Raw genomic sequence first — 20521 nt, 5'->3', positions numbered from 1 at the left:
AACATAGTAATATAAAACAGATACCAAAAACACTTCTCATTCTATTTCTAAAGAATGGGAGAAGGGGGCACCCTACATTCAAACAACAGATAATTCAAAAAGTATTGCCTTTATGTACTCCTTAGAATTCACAACAGTATGCAGAACTTCACTCCAAATTATTAATCCAGAGTATAAATACCTAACTGAGAGCTTACTATTTTGAAAAGGCACTAGAAAATCGTGTACTAGTCAAATTGAGAAGAAAATACATCTTGGGAATAAGCTTTTTTATTTTGTTTCTTGTTTTTTTTTTTACCAAAACAAGCTTCTCTAGTTCAAGGAACAAATTTTCTGGACTTTCTTCTTTGCTCTGTAGAAGCTGTTTTAACTCTGCAGCATTAATACTCATTGTCCGCGATGGATGAGCTCCCTCTACTTCCATGAGACCACTATCATCTCCACAACATCCCTGTAAAGGTCACACACAAGTTAAACTGGAGAGCAGAGAAATTTGCAAAGATGCTTCTAAACTTGCTCAGATATTTAAGACTGCTGCAATCTTCCTCTCAATGTTTTGGTTTTTACATCAGTACAAATGGCAAGATTTAAGAATTTAGTCATTTTAAGAACTGAAATAAGTTTTCTGTGAGCTAGGACTCAAGAAATAAAAAGATAAACACATGTATTCAACTTACTGGCACCAAGATTCTCAACAAAAATACTGAATGACAAACACACTGGCACTGCCAGGAAATGTAATATACTAACTGATACACGAGTTAGTAAAATGCCTGCTATAACAGGCATTATAACTAATATATGCTGGATTTCTCTTTCTGGATATCGACAATTAATGAAAACAGTCACTATGAAATTTAAGATTATATACCGTCATATAGAGATGTTTTCTGCTTTAAAAAGTATGCAACAGGAGTTCCCATCGTGGCTCAGCAGAAACAAATCTGACTGGCATCCATGAGGACACAGGTTTGATTGCTGGCCTTGCTCGGTGGGTTAAGGATCTAGCATTACCATGAGCTGTGGTGTAGGTTGCAGATGAAGCTTGGGTCTGGCATTGCTGTGGCTGTGGTGTAGGCCAGAGGATATAGCTCCAATTTGACCCCTAGCCTGGGAACCTCCATATGCCATGGGTGTGGCCCTAAAAAATACAAACACACACACACAAAGTATGCAACATAGGGAGTTCCCATTATGGCTCAGTGGAAATGAACCCAATTAGTCCATAAGGATGTGGATTCAATCCCTGGCCTTGCTCAGTGGGTTAAGCATCTGGTGTTGCCGTGAGCTGTGGTGTAGGTCACAGAGACAGCTCGGATTCTGTGCTGCTGTGGCTGTGGCATAAGTCAGCAGCTGTAGCTCTGATTCGACCCCTAACCTGGGAACTTCCATATATTGTGGGTGCAGGCCTAAAAAGGCAAAAAAAAAAAAAAAAGAAAAAAAGAAAAAAAAGTATATGGAGCATAATAAAAATGAACATTGGAATGGTGAGAAAGTCCATCGGGCAAAACAAATCTCGGTTCATGACAATAAATTCATCCACATAGACACAAATGAAAGAACACAAGCAGTTTCAAATCTTTAGAACACAGCCCTGTTTTGTTTTGGTTTTTTGTCTGTTTATTTTTGCCTTTTAGGGCTGCACCTGTAGCATATGGAGGTTCCCAGGCTAGGGGTCCAATCAGAGCTACAACTGTCGGCCTACACCACATCCACAGCAATGCCAGATCAGAGCCGTGTCTGTGACCTACACCACAGCTCAAGGCAACTCCGACCCTTAACCTACTGAGCAAGGCCAGGGATCGAACCCACAACCTCATGGTTCCTAGTTGGATTCATTTCTGCAGCGGCACAAAGGGAACTCCCAGCCCTGTGGCTCAAAACAGATATTGGTTCCACCAATCCAGATGCACGATTTAGTATATATTTACATATTTTTTTAACGATTTAGTATTTTTAAATACTCAGTAACAATTAAAATTTTGTTTGTAGCTTCTACTATCTGTCCTATAACTAGACACATTTCAGTGAAAACTAAATGAAAATTATTCTTAACAGATTGCCACTCAAACTGATACCATGCCTGAAATACATTTGTTCCATTCAGAAAACACATACTACTCAACCATTAAAAAAGAACAAAATAATGCCATTTGCAGTAACCTGGATGGAACTAGAAGCTCTCATATAAGTGAAGTAAGTCAGAAAGAGAAAGACAAATACCATATGATATCACTTATATCTGGAATCTAGTATCACTAATATCTAGAAGCACAAATAAAGCTTTCTACAGAAAAGAAACTCATAGACCTGGAGAACAGACTTGTGGTTGCCAAGGGGTGAGGAGGGAGTGGGATGGACTGGGAATTCGGGGTTAATAGATGGAAACTATTGCCTTTGGAATGGATAAGCAATCAGATTCTGCCATATACCACTGGGAACTATATCTAGTCACTTAATGATGGAGCATGATAATGTAAGAAAAGGAATGTATGTGTGACTAGGTCACTTTGCTGTACAGTAGAAAATTGACAGAACACTGTAAACCAGCTATAATGGAAAAAAATAAAAATAATTAAAAAAAAAAACACTAGACTGAGGAAGTAATTTACGTTGTATTAAGCTTTGAAGAGGACATACAGTTCTAATGAGGAATTGTTGTTGTTTTTTTTTTTTTAATTTTGGCTGCGCCCATGACATGTGGAAGTTTCTGGGCCAGGGACTGAACAAAAACCACAGCAACAACCTGAGCTGCTATAGTGATATAACCTGCTACACCACAAGGGAACTCCCTACAAGTTTTATTTGTTCTGTTGGGAGGTGAGGATTATGGATGGGTTGATGATGGTTGAGCTTATTTATTTATTTATTTATTTATTTATTTTTGTCTTTTCTAGGGCTGCTGCCTTGGCATATGGAGGTTCCCAGGCTAGGGGTCTAATTGGAGCTGTAGCCACCTGCCTACACCGTAGCCACAGCAATGCGGGATCTGAGCCACGTCTGTGACCTACACCACAGCTCACAGCAACGCCGGATCCTTAACCCACTGAGCAAGGCCAGGGATCAAACCCGCACCTCATGGCCCCTAGTCGGATTTGTTAACCACGGAGCCGCGACGGGAACTCATGTTTTATTTTTCAAAAAAATCTCCGTAATCATTTGTCATATACTTCAGCTATTAAATTGGACAAGTACACCGGGAAAAAGCTAGTAAGATGTGGTCTTTGACCTAAATGACCCAATATTCAGATAGTGGAGCAGGAAATTGTAAATAGGCATATAAGTGATCTACAAAAAGAAATCTAATAATATGCTGCGAAATATGCAGAAAGAAAAGTAGTATCAAATAGCGTTATAAACTGGTATGCATTAAAACAGGCTCTATAAACAGATTATATTTCAACCAAGAGAGAGAAAACAACAAGCTAAGAGAAGTATAGCCAAGGAGAGACATGTAAGTAGATGAGATTTATAGATGATGGCTCCCAGTAAGGATAAGTAGTGGCAACGGCAGCTTTTTGGCCATACAAAGAACAGTGCTGAATGTCATGCTAAAACATTTGGAATTTATTCCATAGATACCAAAAGTTAGTATAAGGTAGAGGGACGTGATCTGATCTCTACTTTAGGAAGTTAGGGACTCACACAGAACTATTCAGAATGTATCAAAGAAGAAAACGTTTGGAAGGAAACTGGAAAAAAGGCTGATGCAATACTCTGCAAGATCAATACACATATGAGTTACCAAAATACTGAATATAATTTCTGTTTATATTAATATAATAAGTAAAAAAAAAATTCACTAGAAGGATTCAACAGCAGATTTGAGCTGGCAAAAAAATAAAAAAAATCAATGAACTTATACAAGGTCAACTGAGATTATCCATTTTAAGAAACAGAAAGAAAAAAGAATAAAGAACCACAAGAACAGCCCCAGCCTCGGAGACTTGTGGAGTACCATCAAGAACACCAACCCAGGATTCCTGTCATGGCTCAGTGGTTAACGAACCTGACTAGCAACCATGACGATGCAAAGTTAGCTCAGGGGGTTAATGATCCAACGTTGCCATGAGCTGTGGTGCAGATCACAGATGCGGCTTGGATCCAGCGTTGCTGTGGCCCTGGTGTAGGCTGTCGGCTACAGCTCCGATTGAACCTCTAGCCCGGGAACCTCCATATGCCACAGATGCAGCCTTAAAATGACAAAAACCACCACCAACAACAAAAAAACACCAACGCACACATAATAAAGAGTCCCAGAAGAGCAGGAAAGAGAGGAAGAGTCAGAAAAAAATCTGAAGAAATAATGACTGAAAACTTGCCAAATCTGATGAAAATCGACACTTTAAGGAGGATAAACAAACTCCAAGTAGAACTCCAAGTAGAATGAACTCAAAGAGATTCACTCTTCGATCATGATCAAACTGTCAAGAGCCAAAAACAGAGTCTTGAAAGTAATAAGAGAGAAGTGACACAACTAATAAAAGATTAATAACTGATACATTGTCAGAAACCATGGAAGCCAGAACACAGTAGGAAAACATAATCAAAGTGCTCAAGGAAAAACATATTCAACAAAGAACCTTATAAATTGACAAAAGTACCCTTCAAAAATGACAGAGAAATAGACATTCTCTTTTTTTTTTTTTTTTTTTTTTTTGTCTTTTGTCGTTTGTTGTTTGTTGTTGTTGTTGTTGCTATTTCTTGGGCCGCTCCTGCGGCATATGGAGGTTCCCAGGCCAGGGGTTGAATCGGAGCTGTAGCACCGGCCTACGCCAGAGCCACAGCAATGCGGGATCCGAGCCGCGTCTGCAACCTACACCACAGCTCATGGCAACGCCGGATCGTTAACCCACTGAGCAAGGGCAGGGACCGAACCCGCAACCTCATGGTCCCTAGTCGGATTCGTTAACCACTGCGCCACGACGGGAACTCCTCATTTTTTTTTTTTTAACTGAGAACTTGTTACTAGCAAACTTGCTCTACAAAAAATACTAATCCTGGGAGTTCCCGTTGTAGTGCAGTGGAAACAAATCCAACTAGTATCCATGAGGATGTGGGTTTGATCCGGGCCATTGCTCAGAGGGTTAAGGATCTGGTGTTGCTGCGAGCTGCAGTGTAGGTTAGGTCGAAGACACAGCTTGGATCCTGCACTGCTGTGGCTGTGGTGTAGGCTAGCAGGTGTAGCTCCATTCAGACCCCTAGCCTGGGAACTTCCATATGCCACAGGTGAGGCCCTAAAAAGACAAACAAAGAAACAAACAAAAAACTAATCCTTCTGGCTGACACAAAAGGACACTAAATAGTAACTTGAACCCATATGAAGAAATAGTATCAGTAAAGACTAGGTAAAAGGCAGTATAAACATATTTTTGTTTGTAACTCTTTTCTTCTATTTGAATTAAAAGACAAGAGTAAAGCAATAATGATAAAACTGTGAAGATGAACTCATAATGTATAAAATTGTAATCTGTATGAAAAAACAGCACAAGGGAAGGGAACAAGGCTATATTGTGCAATTTTTGTATACTGTTGAAATTATGTTGGGATAAAACAGAACTATTAGAGTCAATTAAATTAAGGTCTTGGAGTTCCCTGGTAGCTTAGTGGTTAAGGATTTGTTGTTGTCACTGCTGTGGCTCAAGTTCAATCCCTGGCCTGGGAACATGCTGCAGGCATGCCCTTCCCCCCCCCCCACTTAAGGTCTTAAATGTAGTATCCAGGGCAACCACTAAGAAAATAACTTTTTAAAAATAAGCAAAAGAAAGGGGGAATTAAAATGGTACATAGAAAACATCTGTTTAATGCAAAAAAAATGTAATGGAGATAAAGAGAAACAAAAAAGATACATACGTAAAGAGCAAAACAGCAGACATAAATTCTACCTATCAATAATTAAACATAAATGGACTGAATATGCCAATCAAAAGGGATAAACTGGCAGAATGTAAAAAACAAAGTAAAGCAAAACATGATCCAAATATATTCTGTTCATAAGAGACAAATTTAATTTATTTATTTTCAGCCATGCCCATGGCATGCAGAAGTCCCCAGGCCAGGGATTGAACCTGTGCCACAGCAGTGACCCAAGCCGCAAAAGGAAAACACCAGATCCTTTAACTGCTAGGCCACTAGGAAACACTTTTTTTTAAGATGAGACAAATTTTAGATTTAAAAAAATACAAATAATGTGTAAGTAAAAGGATAGCAAAAAATATTCTAGAAAAACAATAGCCAAAATAAGGCTAGAATGGCTAGACCAATAATATAAAATTAAACAAACTATTACTAGAGAAGAAGGATATTTTATAACAACAAAATGGTCGATCCATCAGGAAGATATAATAATTATGAATATATATGCACCTGACAAAAGAACCCTGAGATACATGAAACAATAACTGTCAGAAGTAAAGGGAGAAACAGACAATCAATAATAGCTGGAGACGTCAGTCCCCCACTTTCAGTAGTGGATAGAACAACTAGTCAGAAAATAAACAAGGAAACAGAAGGCTTGAATAACTATAAACCAACTACTTCTAACAGACATGTATTGAACATTTCTCCAAATGGCAGAAGACACCTTCTTCTCAAGCGCACATGAAAAACTCTCCAGGATAGAAAATACCCTAGGCTGTAAAAGTAGCCTCAATAAATTTAAATGGATTGAAATCATACAATGTCTTTGGCTACAATGGAATAAAATTAGAAATCAATTACAGAAGGAAATTTGGGGAATTCACAATTATGTGGGAATTAAACACACTTCAATTATGAGGAAACTAAATATACTCCTAAATAATCAATGGGCCAAAGAAGGAAGATTATAAAATACTTGGAGATGAACAAAACCAAAAAAACATGATGTACAAAAAGCAGTGCACAAAGGGAAATTTATACCTGTAAATATTTAATTCAAAGTGAAGGAGATTCTGCTGTATAGCACAGGGAACTACATCTGATGACTTATGATGAACATAATGGAGGATAATGTGAAAAAAAGAAGGTATGTGAATGCATGGCTGGGTCATTTTACCCATGCAGCAGAAATGACATAACATTGTAAATCAACCATAATAAAAATTTTTTTTAAATGAAGGGGAGTTCCCTGGTGGCTCAGTGGATTAAGGATCCAGTACTGCCACTCCATGGCTAAGGTCACTACTATGACATGGGTTTAAATCCCTGGTCCAGGAACTTCTGCATGCTGCAGGCACAGCTAAAAAAACAAAAGAAGAAAAATCTCAAATCAGTAAGTTAATCTTCCAATTTAAGAAACTAGTAAAAGAAGAGTAAACTAACTCCAAAGCTAGTAAAAAGAAGGAAACAACAGAGATTAAAGCAGAAACACATGAAATAAGAATAGAAAATAGAAGTAAAATCAAAGGAACCAAAACTTCGTTATTTGGAAAGAGCAACAAAACTGACACACTTCCAGCTGGAGTAATGAAAGGGGAGAAAAAAAGGACAGAAGATTTAAATTATTAAAATCAAGAACAAAAAAAGGACATCACTAACAACCTACAGACATAAAAAAAGTTTATAAGGAAATATTATGAACGATTGTGTGCCATCAAGTTAGCAATCCAGTTGAATGAAGAGAAACAAATTCTTAAAAAGACACAAACTATTTTTTTTTTTTTTTGGTCTTTTTGCTATTTATTGGGCTGCTCCCGCGGCATATGGAGGTTCCCAGGCTAGGGGTCCAACTGGAGCTGTAGCTGCCAGCCTACGCCAGAGCCATAGCAATGCTGGATCCAAGCTGCGTCTGCAACCTACACCACAGCTCATGGCAACGCTGGATCGTCAACCCACTGAGCAAGGGCAGGGATCGAACCGCAACCTCATGGTTCCTAGTCGGATTCGTTAACCACTGCACCATGATGGGAATTCCAAGACACAAACTATTTAAACTGACTCAAGAAGATACAGAAAATCTTAGTAGATACATAGTAAAGCTGTTTATTGATTGCATTTCTAGACACTACCAAAGAACATTCAGAATGAAATTAAGAAACAATTTCATTTACTACAGCATTTTAAAAAATTCCCAATTTAAAGGCATAAACTTAACAAAGGGGATACAAGATCTGTATACTGAAAATTACAAAATAGCATAGAAAGAAATTAATGACAACATAAACGAATGGAAAGTCATGCCATATCCATAACTATAAAGACTAAAGATAGTAATACTGCCAAAACAGATCTACAGATTCAATACAATCCCATGCAAAATCCCAGCAGTCTTTCTGCAGACATGGACACAGAGACAGAAAAGATTAGTGGCCACCAGGAGCTAGGGGAAAGAGGGAATGAGGAGAAACTCCTAATGAGGAGAAACTGTTAATGTGCACGGAGCTTCTTTTTTGGACTTAAGAAAACATTCTGAAATTAGACAGTGGCATGGTGATGGCTGCACAATTCTATTAATATACTAAAACCCACTGAATTGTCAGTTTAAATGGGTGAATTTTATGGGATATGGATTATAACCAAAAAAATTATGAAAAAGGAGTAAGAGGGAGTTCCCGTCGTGGCGCAGTGGTTAACGAATCCGACTAGGAACCATGAGGTTGCGGGTTTGATCCCTGGCCTTGCTCAGTGGGTTAAGGATCCGGCATTGTCGTGAGCTGTGGTGTAGGTCGCAGACACAGATCGGATCCCGCATTGCTGTGGCTGTGGCGTAGGCAGGTGGCTACAGTTCCAATTCGACTCTTAGCCTGGGAACCTCCTTATGCCACAGAAGCAGCCCAAGAAAATGGCAAAAAGACAGAAAAAAAAGCAGGGCACATAAAAGATGAATCAAGTTTATGAGGAAAGGTAATGTATTTGATTTTTGGATATTCAGAGATTCTACCGACTAGCCTAAGGCAAGGAGAGACAGGAGAGGGAAACACAGAAGAGGGAAAATGAATGAGGCAGGTTATTAAAAGGGGTAAAGATCTAAATCATAGAGCGTTTCCTGGTGGTCTAGTGGTTAGGATTCAGCACCTTCACTCCTACTGCCCAGGTCTGAGAACTGAGATCCCATATTAAGACACTGCAATGAAAGCACCCCCCATCTACATCATAGATAGAAATGAAGTAATGTAGGGTACGTTTTCCTCTGATTAAGGAAACAAATAACAAGAGAAGAAAGAACAGGGAAAGAATCTAGGGAAGCAGGAAAGGATTTAGAAATTAAACAGGATGGCCTTGATTGTCTCAATGAAGGAGGCAATAAAAGGAAATGCATTGATCAGGGATGAATAAAAACATTTATTAGCAGTCCTGAAGGCCCAGAAGGATCCTAAACAGCTTCTGAATGAACACTGGTTAGTGGTTTTTTTTTTTTATTATTAAGAACTGCTCAATGACATGTTTAAGAAAATCTGTCAAACAAATTAACATGTCACACAGAATCTGATAAAACTAGTAAGTAGTTTTCCATCAAGTAAAACTTTAAAATCTGGAGTTCCCTTGTGGCTCTGTAGGTTAAGACTCCACTGTTGTCACTGCTGTGGCTCTGGTTATAGCTGTGGTCCAACTTTGATCCCTGGCCCAGGAAATTCTGCATGCTGTGGGTGTGGCAAAAAAACTCTAAAATCTCTTTCGGGTAGCTAGAGTCCTACTGTTTTTTGTTTGTTTGGTTTTTTTTTTTTTTTTTTTTTTTTTTTTACTTTTTAGGGCCGTACCTACAGCATATGGAGGTTCCTAGGCTGGGGTCCAACTGGAGCTGTAGCCGCCAGCCTTTACCACAGCCACAGCAACACAGGATCGGAGCTGTGTCTTTGACCTACACTGCAGCTCACAGCAATGCAGGATCCTTAACCCACTGAGCGAGGCCAGGGATCAAACCCATGTCCTCATGGATACTAGTTGGGTTTGTTAACTGCTGAGCCTTGATGGGAACTCCAGTCCTACTGTTAAGTATGCCAGTCTTTCAGAATCAAAGCATCTGGTAAATTTAATCACTTTAATAAACTATATATAACACAAAATAAACACTAATTTGCCAATAAAGTCAACCCAACAATAACTACAAACTCAACAGGCAGCCGAAAAGAGCTTACTGGAGGAAAGAGTCTCCATATAAATTATATACATAAGAGAAATATACTAAACAGTAAATTTATTTTCTTATGAAAACATCACATACACTTATTTTATTAATACTGCACTAATAAAAAGGTCCTCTATAACTTTCTAAACAGAAATCTTAAATATGAGCTGAATTTCATAAACCAATGTCAACAGAATATCAACCTATATGATGTTAACAGCCATATAGACATACACACAAATTTTGCAGGCAACATATCTGGACAAAACCGGATTAGATTTCAGTATCTATTTATCCAGTACCTTTCAGAGCTTTTAATATACTAATGTATACAGTTAAGCTCCATTTGGGAAGAAATTTCCAAACCACAAACACATTATAAAGGCAGACCTACTACTCGGCTTCTAGAATTGTATCTAAAATATACATCATGATTTTGGAAAATATTAATGGGAGAAAATTTAAGTAGATTTTAACAATAAGATTTTGGGAGATGGGGAAACAATCTTTAATTCATGTCTGTAACAAATCCCAAATACTCCACTATAACAAACTTTACATTCACCCCAAATCACAACACCCAATACAGGGCCAGTAAATGTTCAATTAAATGACAGTAAGTAAATACTTGATTAAGAGACTGATAAAACTTGACTATTTTAAGTGACCCTACCAAGGTAATTCAATGCAAAGAATTACATTAAAATAAAATTAAAAAAGAATGTACTAGAGGTAGTATTTTTTTCTATCTTAAAAAAATGCAAAGCCATACATAGCATATTCATAAATTAATAATGATATGTAATAAAGTAGAGTTCAATAAATTCTACTCATAAATATCTTTTTTTTATAAGTCAAAAACCTATACTTATATTTGGGTGAGGAAATAGAAAAAATAGCATTCTAAGTTCCAAGTTCTAAAACACATTATTCCAAGATATTTCTGAACTCAAGTGATTTTTTTAACATATGTAAGTTTATAAATTTAAGAAATACTGAATACATGTAATACACTTACCATTGTATCAGAATTAAGAATTTGTCTCATAAATTCCAAAAATGAAGACGCTAGTTCCCCTGTGTCTTTACTAAATGTACTGACCACTCGTTTCAATAAACTATGCAGAGCATTACTGTTTTTCCTTAAAGAACTGTAAATAAAGAAAACAGAGGCAATTTCTTAAAAACTGAGTATATAAATCCAGTATAAGAAATGAACTCAGTTCAGACAGAATACAATTTAGTAAAATTAAAATTTTACATTTCAAAAAATGTAAAAAAGTACTTTGGTGTATCTGTTACACGAACCACATGACTAAGAATTTTTATGTTTGATATCTCCTTTTAAAAACGATAACCTTCAAAGGAAATGAATGAAAAAATCCTCCCCCCCATAGTAAAGACATAAAACTAAGCAAAAGAAACTTGCAGGTTCCCTTTTTTTACACTTTTTATAACCCGAGGCCTTTACAACATAAAGAGGACATAGCAAAGAATGATTATCTTTATTTAGATTGTAATCTGACAGAAAGAAATTAAGGGTAGAGTAGGGATCAGCAAAAAATATTTTTTCAAAATTTTATTGTAGTTGACTTATAATGTAATAGTTTCAGGTATATAGCAAAGTGAATCAGTTATACATACACATATGGTCATTCTTTTTCAGACTCTTTTCCCATAGAGGTTATTACAGAATACTGAATAGATTTCCCTGTGCTATACAGTAGGTCCTTGTTAGTTATCTGTTTTATATATAGCTGTGTGTATGTGTTAATACCCAACTTCTAATTTACCCCCCAGCCCACATTTCCCCTTTGGTAACCGTAAATTTGATTTCAAAATCTGTGAGTTTCTGTTTTGTAAATAAGTTCTTTTCTATCATTTTTTAAATTAGATTCCACATATAAGTGATATCATATGATATGTGTCCTTCTCTGTTTGACCTACTTCACTTAGTAAGATAATCTCTAGGTCATCCATGTTGCTACATCAGCAATCTTTTTATATGAAAAGAGCCTGATAAGTATTTTAAACTTTACAAGTTATACACAACTTAGACTATCTTTTAAAAACAGCAGTCTTAGTCAAAATTGCTGGTGTAGTGGAAAAGAAGCTGGAGACAACACATAAATGCTGGCTATGTTACAATAAAGGCCAGATAATGGCCTATGGCCCATAGTTTGGCAAGCCCTGATACAGAAAGATTCCAGCATAAAAACAATCATGATAGGTATTCAAAATCATGACAATATACAGTCCTGCTAAAATTATCCTATACACTTACAAATTTCTTAGTTGCTCAAAAGGCAATTTTAAGGCCAAAGTATTCTAATATTCAATTACGTCCTTTAAGTTGTGACATAATTAGCCAAAATGAAGTAAGTATAATATTAACAGTAAACAAACATGCTAAGATGTTGTTATGGGTTGAACTATGTCTCCCCAAAATTCATAAATTAAAATACATGTCCACAAAAAGACTTGTAAAAAAACAAAACCAAAAGCAAACCACGCAGTATTTGCATTCAAAAAATGTGACTAGATTCTTAGTTGCCATCATATAGGACTTAGGTAAAGCAATACAAAAGAGAAAGATAAGTTTCATGCTTTTGAGAACTTTATAAAATAAGACTTGTTTGTGACAAGGCACAACAAATAGGAATGAAACTAAATACAAAAATAATACAATTAATGGAAAAAGGATAAGTTAGAAAATGGACTATACCAGTTACTAGCTTCTACTTACTACCTTAAGAATAAGCCTTATTTTGATGGTCTATCAAAAACTATGTACCTTTTAGAATGTTTACAATTTTAAAAAAATCAGCAATACCAAAATATGGCATTTTGTTGGTTAACGTGTAGATAAGTTGTCTATAAAAGGATGGCACACTAGACTGCTGGGGTGATGAAAATGGCTCCACATGAAAATGTAATGCTGGATACATGACTCTAGGCTTTTGTCAAAATTCACAAAACTGTACATCGTAAAATACTGACAAGGTTATAGAGAAAGGGGGAGAGCTAGAATCAACTTTCTGATATTGGATTAGAGTCAAAGTACCAGAATGGACTCATTTTTTAAAATAAATATATATGATAAATAGATACAAAAAAATAAACGTAGATGTGTGTATGCATGAGTTAGGACACACATATATTTCCTAGCTCTATCCAACAAGAGGAACTAAAATCAGTAACTCAAGCTAAGTAACAAAATAACAATAGTGTTAGATTATTATGCCAGAAAAAAAATAATGTCTGTGAATCTTCTCATATGTCTAACGTCCTAATATCTTCTGTATAAATACCCAAATAATAAATGAGGGGAAAGTGATAAATTCTTCCTTAAGAAGGATAATTAACAAATGAAAAGGGAATGAGAAAAACAGGAAATCACTATTAGAACACCACAGTAATAACTGCCACATGCTAAGATTGCGTGATGGATACTAAAATAAATGGATAAAAGTTTTAAGTAGAAACAGGATATTTACACAGGCTCAAAGAAAATTCTTCTTCAAAATGTTTAGTATTTAAAAACAGAAAATTGGAGTTCCTATCGTGGCTCAGAGGAAACGAATCTGATGAGTATATCCATGAGGACACAGGTTCAATCCCTGGCTTTGCTCAGTGGGTTAAGGATCCAGCATTGCCATGAGCTCTGGGTGTAGGTCACAGACGAGACTTGGATCTGGCATTGCTGTGGCTATGGTGTAAGCCAGTGGTTACAGCACCGACTCGACCCCTAGCCTGGGCATGTCCATGTGCCACTGGTGCAGCACCGCCCCCCCAATAAATAAAATTAAAACAGAAAATTAGTTAAGTTAGATGTACAGAAACCTGGCAGACAGCACCTTAGTCAAGTGATCAAGGTTAATATCATCAGTAATACATTTCCTTATATATATATATATTCCTAATATATTTCCTTATATGGTGTATTCAGAAAGGCACATTACCTCTGTAGTATCCAGGCTAAATAAAATATATTCTCAATCTAATTATGAGAAAACACCAGACAAGCTAAATTGATGAACACCCTACAAGAATTCTCCAAAAATGTCAAAGTCATGAAAAACATGGATACAGGAGACAAAGAATACAACTAAAAGCAAAGTATCCTGAAATAGAAAAAGAACATTACTGGAAAAACTGGTAAAATCTAAATAAATCCTATATTCTAGTTAATAGTATTATGCCAAGGTTAGTTTCTTAGTTTTGATAAATATTCTACGGTTACATAAGAAAATAACATAAGGGTAAGCTGGATGAAGGGTATATGTGAACTCTGTACTGTTATCTTTATAATTCTTCTAAAAGTCTAAAATTATCTCAAAAAATTTTTTTTGAGTGGGACCTGCTTCAGGGTTGTTGTGAGAACTTTGTGAAAAGTATATAATAATCTTTTATTTAAGAAGCCAAGTCAAGACATGGAAACAACCCAAATGTCCACTGACAGATGAATGGATTAAGAAGATGTGGCATATATATATATATATACAATGGAATATTATTTGGCCATAAAAAGGGACAGAATAAAACCTTTTGCAGCAACATGGATGGAACCAGAGATTCTCATATAAAACACTATATAATATCACTTATAAGCAGAGTCTAAAATATGGCACAAATGATCTGTCTGCAAAGCAGAAACAAATCATGGACATGGAGGGCAGACTTGAGTTTGCCAGGAGGCAGGAGGGGAGAGAGAGGGACAGACAGGGAGTTTGGGGTAGGCAGATGCAGACTGTTTCATTTCGAACAGATGGGTGACGGGGTTCTGATGTACAGCACAGGGAAGTGAATCTAGTCCGTTGGGTTAGAATATGATAGAAAATGAAAAAAAAAAGAAGAATGTGTGTGTATGGGTAACTAGGTTGCTTTACTGTATAGCAGAAACTGAAAGAATACTGTAAATGAACTATACTTTAATAAAAAACTGAAAAAAAAGAAAAAATTTCAAATTAAATATCGACACCCCCCCCCAAAAAAAAGCCAGATTATGCTATGGCTCAAAACTGTCCAATTGCCCTTACAAATAACCCTAAAGGCCCCTGATGACTTACCCTTGCCTCAGTCGGCCATAACTTCTCAGACCCTATGCCCTATTATTTTTCTCCTTGTCTACAGACCCTAAGCCCTATTATTTTTCTCCTCGTTTACTCACTTTAATAGCAGTCACCATGGCCTCAGGGCTATTTCTCAGACAAGTTAGGCATGCTATTTGCAATTCTTCTGCTCTAGGATATTAACATGTTTCACTCACCTCCCTCGGTCATCAAGGGACAGTCACCTTCTCAGTGAGGACTTCCCTGCCTGATCACCTTCGCATATACTTCAAACGGCAACTCTCACCCTCACTCTGGCACTCACTATCCCTCTACCTATGTTTTCCTGTAACATACTATGTATTGTATTTACATGTTTATCATGTCTACCTCTAGTAGAATGAATGGATCAAGGAGAGGGTTTTTTTTTTTGTTGTTGTTGTTGTTGTTGTTTTGCATTTTAGGACCACACCTGTGGCATATGGAAGTTCCCAGGCTAGGAGTCAAATTAGAGCTGCAGCTGCCAGCCTACACCACAGCCACAGCAACATGGGATCTGAGCCACATCTGCAACCTAGACCACAGCTCATGGCAATGCTGGATCCTTAACCCAATGAGTGAGGCCAGGGATTAAACCCATATTCTCATGGATACTAGTCAGGTTCATAACCCACTGAGCCATAACAGGAACTCCCTGAGGGTTTTTTTTTTTTTTTTTTTTTTTAGTTTTTAAAATTTTAATTACATATCCAGCACCTAAAACAGTGCTTGGCCCAGAGAAAGGGCATTCCATAAATATCTGTGAACTAAACAACTCTAGTATTCATTCATTGTACCTACTATGAATCAGGTTTCTAGGTGCTGGGGACAGTATAGTCAAGAAAACTATCCCTGTCCTCATGTAGCTTATATTCGAATGAAGGAGACAACCAAATAGTAATAAGCCTATGTAATGTAATCTCAAACAGTATAAATACAGTGAAAAATTTAAAGGAGAATAAGAAATGGGGGCACAAAAAATAGGTTATTTTAGAGAGGAATTTATGTATTTTCGGGGCTCCACCAAAAATGTGGGAAGTTCCCCAGACCAGGGATCAAACCTGCACCACGACTGTGACCCAAGCCACAGCAATAACACCCCCCAGACCCTTAACCTGCTTAACAACCAGGGAACTCCATAGACAGACATTTAGACAGGAAAAATACAGATACCTGAGTGAATTGAGGAAGTAACAAGCCCTAGAAGAACTAGAGGAAAAGCAGTGGGGGGAGGGGTGTCTGAAGAGGGAGCAAAACTGAGGCTAAAAGAGCTATGAGATGTCAAAGAGATGAGAAAGGGTTAGATTACATAAAACCTTAAAGACCATTATAGTTTGAATTTTATTTGCAGTGCAACAGGAGGTCATCAGAAGGATTTAACTGAAACAGTGACATGTATCTTGCCTTAAGTTTAAAAAGATCTGTCTGAGTGCTAAGAAAATGTATTTTATGGAGGCCTCCTGCTGTGGCTCAGCAGGTTAAGAACCTGACGGGTATCCATGAGGATGCAGGTTTGATCCCTGGCCTCGCTAGTGGGTTAAGGATCTGCACAGGCACAAGCTGCAGCACAGGCTGCAGATGTAGCTGAGAATCTGTGTTGCTGTGGCTGTGGTATAGGCTGGCAGCTGCAGCTCTGATTCGACCCCTAGTCTGGGAACTTCCATATGGCACAGGTGCAGCCCCAAAAAGACAAAATAAAAAAAGAGAGAGAGAGAGACAGAAAACATATTTTACCAGGACAATAGTGGAAGTAAAAGAGAAGATGGGTCATGATAAGAAAAGACAGTAGACTGGACAGAAATTGTAACTATGGAAGTGGAGAAAAGGTGCTCAGATTTTGGATGTATTTTAGAGACATAATGCCCTGGACTTATTGAAGGATTGAATGCTGGGAGTGAGGAAAAGAGAAGAATCAAGAATTTGGAGTTTAACATTTACCAGGATGAGCAAGACAGAAACATGTTTGAATTAAGAATATCAAGAGCTCTGCTTTAGTTCAGTTTGGATGCCCACTAGATAACTAAGCAGAGATGTCAAATAAATATATGGGTTACTTGGCACTTACTTAGCAGAAAGATCAACACTAGAACTAAGGAGAGAAAAGGGAATAGGTTACAGTGACTTAGGATGAAAAAAAAAATGAATCTAGTAGAACCAGCAACATCACAGATGACAGAGGTATGCATCTTATACTTCTGAGAGCAGTTAACCCAGTTAAGAATGGAGAAACCAAGGAAAGCTTTGGATGTGCAGTGTCTAAGGTGAGTTTAAAAAGATATACAGTTAATACCAAGGCAATAGGAAAAAGACACTCAAAAAGTAAAACTTAGGGACTCTGGTGAGAGAATGGGAAATGGTGGGGGAAGAACATGGATGTGTAGCAGGTGCCACCAACTGAGAAAGAGAGAGAACACTGGAGAAGAGACAGGCTAAGGAGGTGGAGAAAGTAGGGGCCGGTATCAAACACAGTACTTAGAACCTAAGTTTTCATCCAATGTTACAAGAATCAATGAGAGACACAAATATGTTTCCTAATCCTTTCTATCTCATACTACTACAGACTTCTACAAATTCCCAAGGAAATCAATCAACTACCACCAGCTATCTCCCTAGTGAAGAAAAAGATGGGTGCATGGACACAGAGACCAGAGCAGAAATTACACTTGAGAGACTGAGCAGCATGAGATTTACATCATTTCATATTTATTTCATCTCAGCCATTACTCTAGAGAATAAAAAACACAGAATCAGCACTTCTAGCTCTAGGGTCCACAAAAATCACATTACCATCATCTTTGAAGAACTACAGGTGAATATGCCAACAAAAAAAAATCTTAGAGCATGAATTAGCAACCCTGGAACAATACGATTTCTTGCTTAAACACTGTAAGATGCCCACAGTAATATATTTATCTACTTGATTTATATTTTCAGCCCTAAAGATTTTATTACTAGTATATTTCATTGCTAATAAATCTTTTCCATAAATACAAATCTTCTCCACGTGAGAGAAATCACACCTTCAATATTCAACAACAGCTACGAATTAATACGAGTATATTAAATTAGACAAAGCATTACCTTTTTAAATGAAATAATCCATAATCATGCTCTGCAAGAAACATCATTGTTCTCACACATGTCAGTAAACAGTTGTAACTGCTCTCAGAGTTAGCTAGCACAGCCAGGAGACAGTCACAGATTGAGGCCATCAATTCTTTGTTTGGTAGAGAATTGGAGAGCTGCTCCAGTTCAGAAATAGAACCTTCAGAAGAGTTTGGCAAAATTAGTGCAATGTCCTGTGAGGGAGGAGGGAAGTTGGGAAAAAACAATTTTTTTAAATAATTATAACTATCACTTAGTGTTTTTACTTCAGAAATATATTAATACTTAATAATTATCAAAATATTAGTTACTGTACCATCCCAAACATAGATTCAAACACATTAAGTACAAAGGAGTTGTTTTGCCCTTCCATAAAGGTTAATACAAGGACACACACCTAAAGAAATAAAGACAAATATTTTGCTTCACAATATTTTCACTTTAAAAGAACATCTCGTTAAAAATTTTTCCTTCTGCGAGTTCCCGTCATGGCACAGCAGAAAGGAATCTGACTAGGAACCAGGAGGTTATGGGTACGATCCCTGGCCTTGCTCAGTGGGTTAAGGATTCAGCGTTGCTGTGAGCTGTGGTTCAGGTCACAGACACATCTTGGGTCTGGTGTTGCTGTGGCTGTGGCATGGGCAGACCGGTGTAGCTCCAATTAGACCCCTAGCCTGGGAACCTCCATATGCCACAGGTGCAGCCCTAAAAAGACAAAAGACAAAAAAAAAAAGAAAATTTTCCTTCTGAATTACACTAAGTGTAGTTTTTATAATTCCCGTCATGGCTCAGTGATAATGAACCAGACTAGCATCCGTAAGGACACGGGTTCACTCCCTGGCCTCACTTGGTGAGTTAAGAATCTGGCGCTGTGGTGTAGGTCACAGATCTGGCTCAGATCTAGAGTTGCTGTGGCCATGGTGTAGGCCAGCAGCTACAGCTCTAATTCAACCGCTAGCCTGGGAACTTCCATATGCCATAAGCGCAGTGCTAAAAAGACAAAAAAAAAAAGGTTAGGTTAGTACTCTTGGTACTAAAATACTGTAAATTACTGAACTACTCATTCATTTGAATATTTTTTAATTTATGAAAAGCCAGAGAAATAAATTTTAATAAGTATGTCCATTTTTTAATTTAAACATCAGACAAAGAAATGGATGGAGCAAAAAAACATTTATGTGCAGTCTTCCAACAAAATATCTTCCTCTAGTTTTTTTCACTAGATATTCGTGCCTTTATTGATTTGGAGACTGCCTGTCAAACTACTTTCTGAAAGTTTTACACTGACTTACACAACAACCCAAATGCACAAGAGTATATCTTTGCCAGCCCAAGTATTGTTTTCATTGAGTCTTCTTTCTTTCCTTTTTTCCTTCCTTCCTTCCCTCTTTCTTTGAGTTTTTCAAGTGTAGTAGATAAAAATGGTAGTTTCTTTCACTGGCATTTATTTGACGGTACTGAAACTGACCTATTTCCTTCCATGTTTACCAGTTCCACCTCTTCCAAATTGTTCATTTTTTCCCCACTTATCTATTATTTATCAACCTGGATAAGCTCTTTGTATAACAAACATATTAACACTTGGTCATATTTGTGTATTTACAGCCTCTTCCTCTAGTTTTTAATATACACTTAAAATTCAAGTTTTTCAATGTTAGCAAGTTTATCTAACAATAGCTAAAAATTCCTACTACTCTTTTTATAGAAGTAAAATAAATTTTACAGTTTTTTAAGTATGTATTATCACTTTAAATCACTTCAACATCCTGGAAACCAGTGTACAATGTGGGTCAGAACTACAAAATAAAACTTGAATAGAAGGGAAATATAATAAGGTGAGGCCAAGAATGAGGTTTATATGGTGATGGCAGCTAGGATGCTGACGTGTTACTCAGCATAGTCATACAACCCAACATGAACTATAAAATAAACACCAGTTGACTGGACATTTTGAGGTATAATGACTTAAAACAGCCTTTTTACCAAGTCCAAAACTATGTTCTACCAGATCACCTTTTTGTGAAGTCACCCCCAAAATGTTCCTTCTTGACTTGAGTGTTAAATGTAACCAAACTCAATTATAGAAAAAGGTAGAAAAAAGTAATCTTCCAACATGGGATCCTACTACAAATATTCTGTCTGAAAGAAAATTATATCTGACTGATCAGATAGCAGGAGCATTCTGACAAGCTAAAATGCCATTAGGCATAGACATCTCTAAAGATCCCAATAACAATGGGCTTTAGAAGTCAAAAAACAGGAGTTGCCATTGTGGCGCAGA

The 20521-nt window shown here is 37.1% G+C and overlaps 1 protein-coding gene across 3 annotated transcripts in view; it reads right to left on the bottom strand.

The window, feature by feature from the left end:
* Positions 1–20521, bottom strand: part of VIRMA (vir like m6A methyltransferase associated) — a 73421-nt gene that overhangs the window by 8358 nt on the left and 44542 nt on the right. For 2 of the 3 annotated variants that reach the window (XM_021089096.2, XM_021089097.2), the window contains 3 exons: positions 18217–18434; positions 11064–11196; positions 299–451 (listed from right to left, as the gene is read on the bottom strand). In XM_021089096.2, coding sequence (XP_020944755.1) covers positions 299–451; positions 11064–11196; positions 18217–18434 — 504 coding nt within the window. The remainder of the gene's footprint in view (positions 1–298; positions 452–11063; positions 11197–18216; positions 18435–20521) is intronic. The other variant, XM_021089098.2, reaches the window with a different exon arrangement.

This window comes from Sus scrofa, chromosome 4 (assembly GCF_054392235.1).
Source record: "Sus scrofa isolate SSC_HxYL_T2T_F1_AM1 chromosome 4, Sscrofa_HxYL_maternal_Yorkshire_Landrace_v2.0, whole genome shotgun sequence".
Taxonomy (NCBI): Eukaryota; Metazoa; Chordata; class Mammalia; order Artiodactyla; family Suidae; genus Sus; species Sus scrofa.
Note: the sequence above shows the minus strand (reverse complement) of the source record. Positions and strands in the feature narration are given on the sequence as shown.